The 5,339-nt window shown below is 36.7% G+C and overlaps 1 protein-coding gene across 1 annotated transcript; it reads right to left on the reverse strand.

The window, feature by feature from the left end:
* Positions 1-604: 604 nt before the first annotated feature.
* Positions 605-1,749, reverse strand: LOC309480755 (trace amine-associated receptor 13c-like; the record flags this gene model as incomplete). Its single annotated transcript, XM_082145346.1, has 1 exon — positions 605-1,749. The coding sequence occupies exon 1, from the start codon at positions 1,613-1,615 to the stop codon at positions 605-607; it is 1,011 nt and encodes a 336-aa protein (XP_082001472.1). The 5' UTR covers positions 1,616-1,749.
* Between the last annotated feature and the right edge of the window lie 3,590 nt (positions 1,750-5,339).

The raw sequence follows: 5,339 nt of genomic DNA on the forward strand, positions 1-5,339 counted from the left end.
AGTCATCTTCATTTATATAGCGCTTTTAACAATGTAGATTGTTCCAAAGTGGCTTTACAGAGATACAAGGATAGTTTAAAGTAACAGAGATTGTTTTGGCTTTATAGCAGTTCTTGAATAAAGTTATTTTCCAGCTAAAGTTAATTTGATTGATTCACTTCCGTCGCAACGATCATTAATTATTAACTTAGGGGCCGCTAACACGACACCGTTTTAATAGGAAACTCTACACAGACTTTAAACGCGAAACCTGTGAGAACGCTGATGGCGTCTTTTTTTGTCATTATGTTTTTGATAACACAGATGCAACATGACTGATGAAAGTGATTAAGCATAAAGCACATAATATCTACATTTACCATTTATTCCAGTGCATTGAGGATTTATGCTGCGTGTTCAGTTTATTAAATGAGCTAATTTAATACAATTTATGAACATTGTGTCGATTTATTTCAGTGTGTGTGGAAAGAAGTTAAATTGAACATCAAATGCAGAAAACATACTCTCTGAAATAAGCTACATAAGATACATGTAGTGTAAATTACAAATATAAATCCTACAAAGATAATCATATCCTTTATGAGTGACAGCTTTACCAGTTTAATTACAATTGATGCTCTGTAAAAATATCGACCAGAGAGGATGATGGCTGAAATATCTTCAGAGTTAAGATGTGTTTAACTGTCTTTTTAAACCAGGGATAAAATAAAGCATAGATCAGTGGATTCAGACCTGAATTTGTGTACAAGACCCATGTCAAAACATTTATGGTTGTGGAAGAGATTACTGACATAGAACAGATATAGTATGGTATAAAGCAAAGCATATAAACTATCACAATGATTCCTAATGTCAGAGCAGCTTTACTCTCAGATTTCCTCCTCAATGAACCTTCCGTTACACATTTACCACCCTTCATCAGAGAGTTTATAACTTTCACTTGCTGATGTACTACATAGAAAATCCTCATATATAAAGTTATGATAAGGGTACATGGAAAAATAAAAGACACGAACAGATCAGTGACAAACCAGGCAAATCCCCCCACAGGAAAACACTCTCCATAACACATGTCTGTTCTGAGTGAAGTGTCAACATATTCATTATCATTATCAATTACAAGGATAGTGGTATAAGTTGAAAAACAAATCCAGCTCAGACAGATGCTCACTAAAGTTTTAGTTGTGGTTATTTTCTGTGGGTACTGTAAAGGGTGACACACAGCCACATAACGATCAACAGCAATTAAAACTAAATTACTGAGAGATCCTGAGAAAACTAATCCAAGGATTATCATAAACAGTTCACAGAAAGTGTCTCCAAAGTACCAACACGTCTCAATCTGCCTAGAGCCCTCTACGGGTAAAAGAACTCCCATAAGCATGTCGGCCACAGCCAGAGAGAGAATAATCAGGTTTGTCGGAGTGTGAAGCTTCTTGAAGTGAGAGATGGAGATGATCACCAGCAGGTTTAGAAACACAGTCCATGCTGACAGCAATGATACAAACACATACATGATATTGTATTCATATTTAGAGCGTTTTCCCTTGATACATGATGAGTTGACGGCAGGAAAGCAGTAAAGAGTCTCATGATCCTCTGTCTCATTAGCCATGAGTGAGTCTCCTGCTGTTAGGAGTTTGTTCTGCTCTCTTTCTTGTCTATCATTTATACAGTGTCTGGATCAGACGGCCCACCCATCTACTGCCCACTGATGATGTAACATTCAAATGTTTTTTTTTTAATCTTTTTTTTTTTTTTTACATTAGCTTTGAAATGCAATTAATTTCTTAAGTCCAGAATAGAATTCTCTTACACTGGTCAAAAGTTAAAGCATTTTTTGTTTTTTGCATCATTTCTTCACTGTCTTGGTATTGTTTAGTATTTCCACATGAAAGCAATGCACAGGTAGAACTGAACTGAACACAGGTGTGGTGGTTTTTGCTTTAATCAGTAATCAGCCACTGTAGATCTGTATAAATAATCTTTATACTGTGCAGTGAAAAAGCTATTGAATTGAACATATGTGTAATAAAAAGGTTTCAGTTCCCAATGACATCCATTATATGGACAAAAAATACAATAAAATTCAGTGGGAAGCGAAACTGTCTGGTTACCCACATTCTACAAAAAAGAAAAATCTTCCCGCCCGAGATGCTCTAAGATGATTGGTCCGCATACGCAGAGTAGGCGTGAACCCATCTTCTCCATAAGAGACTGACACCGAAGTTTCTCGGAGAGCACTTTTCCTGTGAGAGGTTTTCAAGATCCATGGCTCCTTCGGGAGCTTTTCTCCGTTTCTCTTTTATTTTTCTTTAAGTCTTTTCTTTATTTTCGTCTTCGGACTCTCCCTACGTTCAGTGAAGCGAACGCAGCCGGTAGCTTCAACTCAAAGAAAAGAACTCTGTTGAAATTCCCGCGGCTCAGCTCCTCTTCCTTAAGGACGCACGGAGAACTTCCGGTTCCATGGCTCCTAAGTTTTATTTTCATATTCGCCTCTCCCTCCACGAGGGAGATGAACTTTGAATTGTTTCGTTGGTAACTTCACGTTCAGTGAACCTTTAAATCTTCCCGCGAGTCCGCTCGCCCCAAAGACACGATGGAACACGCCCAGCTCTAAAAAGAACGACACACGCGTCTTCTTTCCTCAGCAAATACAAAGAGAACCATACGCAAGTATTGATTTTGATTTGATTGATGTGGTTTCTTGTTGTCTCTCTTAAAGGTTACCTGGGCTGTGATTTGTGCCATATTGTGATCTCTCTCTGATCGCAGATTTTTGCTTTCACTTTCTCCCGCTCATCCTTTCTCACTCTTTCTCTCATTTTCTCATCCTCTTTTAATTAGTTTCGTTTGGTAATGTTTCGTCCGTTTGTTTTCTGTTGTAAATACATGTATTTACTCTGTGTGAATTGTAGTTCGATGTATTATTAGTTCAATTATTAAAATCAAATATATATTCCTGATTGCTTCTGTCTAAAATGCTCATATTACAAAGTCAATGATTTGTTGATCCTAGCTACAAGCTTTACGATTTGTTACTTTTCAGTAACCTAAATTTTCTAAGGACAGGAGAATAGTTTCACGGCCAGAAACTATTTTTTTCTGAAATTATAAGAAGTGATAACTTTATTGAGAAGTTGATAGGTTAATCTTACGGCGTGTAACACCTGGGGCCCGTTCTTCGTACGTTGCTTAAAACATCCAAGATCAAATGAGACATCCAAGATGATATCATCGTGCTAATCATGATCTGGCTAACTCGGTTCTTCGAACACACTTGCCGGATATGATTAGTATCGCTGGATTGAGTTATCTGAGATAACTGCGCGTTCATGCGCTGGTTAAAAGGGGATATGTATCGATAGTAGAAACATTGATCAGCAACGCTGCTATTGGCTGCTCAGAGTGGCCAAAGAGTGCGCTCAGTTTTTCTCCTCAGCAGAGCAAGAACTAATAGTCCAAGTTTATTCGGAAATTTAATGTTTAATTAAAACGCCAGGGAACACCTCAAAGTCTGCAAAAGCCAGGAGAGAGGGCTGGCAAAAAGTAGCAGACAATTTAAATCCGTTAGAAGTGGCCATGTTAGATGTTTTTATCACTTATTAGCCTAAATTTTTGTATTTTAATAATTGCATAATTACTTTGTTCATTGTAATGTCAGAGTCACCACACTAGAACATGGGAACAAATAAAAGTGAAGTACAAAAATATTCTACATAATGGTAATTTTTAGTTATATTATAGTCTCTTTTATAAAAGGCACTGTTAAATAAATGGTTGTCTGATTATAAAAGCAACCAAGAAAAAGGCTGAGAAAAGAAAAGATCTTAGTAGCCTACACTGTAAAATAATTTTTGCTGCATTAAATGAAGGCCATATAGTCATTTCAACTGTTAAATCTTGAGTGATGAATTGCTTTGACTTGTGAAAGTGAAAACTGATAAACTTATGTTCATGTAAAAATATTAACACTTGTATCTGTTCCCAAGAAAGTGGTGCTGAAATATGTGCAGTAAGTGGACATTTTCTAACTTTCCAAAATAAATAAAAGTATAAGACTTTGTAATGTCCATGTGTTTCCATTGCACTGGACAGTGAATAAACCCTCTCAGATAACTGTCATATGGAGGAACTAGCCTACCTGCAAGTGCATAAATAACTTTACTTCATTTATACTTGTATGCTTTATGGCTGCAATATAAGTTGCAGGATTCCACATCTACAGAAAGGTCTACAGAAGAGTCTGCACAGACAGAGGAGACATAGGCCTACAGGTGGGCAGTGGATAGACAACTTTTCCTTTTTATTTGTTGCATGAGGCATGTGTCTAATATCTCTTGTTGCAGGCACTTGACCACTGGCTTTTCTTTACAAAGAACAATTGAAAGAAAACTCAAGGAACTAAGCATATTTGTCTTTTATTAAACATTTAATGAAAAGTCTTTTTTTTTTTTTTTTTTTTTGGCAATGTTGTGTAATATGGCACATGCAACAATGTCACAGGCCCTGTCAGGTGTGCAACCCTCAGACTTATCAGACACTGAAATCTTCCCTTTAGTTAGCCAAAGTTCATTTCATTGTGTGCCCTTGTCCTGGCTAGAGCTGCATTGTAACTGGTTTGGGTCAGGGAATGGGGTCATTAAACACCTGTCTGCAGGCAGGAACATGTCATAATCACCTATGAAATAATGCAGTTCTGTTAGGATCAGCATAAGTATGTAATACAGTGAGCTTGATATTTAATTGTGGAACTTTTCTTACCACTTTCAAATAATGTGCATAAATGTGAATCTCTGAAAATTCTTAAGTCATGGACAGATCCTGGCCATTTTGCTTTCACATTTGTGATATGGAAGATTTTAGTCAATTGCCTTTTTTTTTTTTTTGATATAATATTACTAATCTGGAATATTAAGAATCACAATAGTAACTGGGCTGCACATTTACATTGTGAACCCCCTTTCTGTTCACATAATCCCCTTCATTGAGGCCTTGATGGCAGTCTATAGCCTATAGTCTACCAGTCACGTTAGTGAAGCCTGAGTGACATATACTGTAATCGGCATGGTCATGATTGCATGATCTTCATAAAAAAAAAAAAAAAAAAAAAAAAAAAAAAAAAAAGGCTTTACAAAAAAAAACTGCTTTACAACATTGGGTCTTAAGTGGCTTGGAAATGCCACAAAAAAACCTAAAACTGTTTTTTAAACCTAAAAGCGCCAGGTAAACTCCGAATGACACGACAGACAGCACTTTCCATCAAGTTCTCCGCATCTCCAATAGTGTAAAGGAAAGAGCCTCGCAAATAATCTTAGGGCAATGCAAACAGTTTGTGC

The sequence above is a fragment of the Leuciscus leuciscus genome (assembly GCF_965113295.1).
Source record: "Leuciscus leuciscus genome assembly, chromosome: 1".
Lineage (NCBI taxonomy): Eukaryota > Metazoa > Chordata > Actinopteri > Cypriniformes > Leuciscidae > Leuciscus > Leuciscus leuciscus.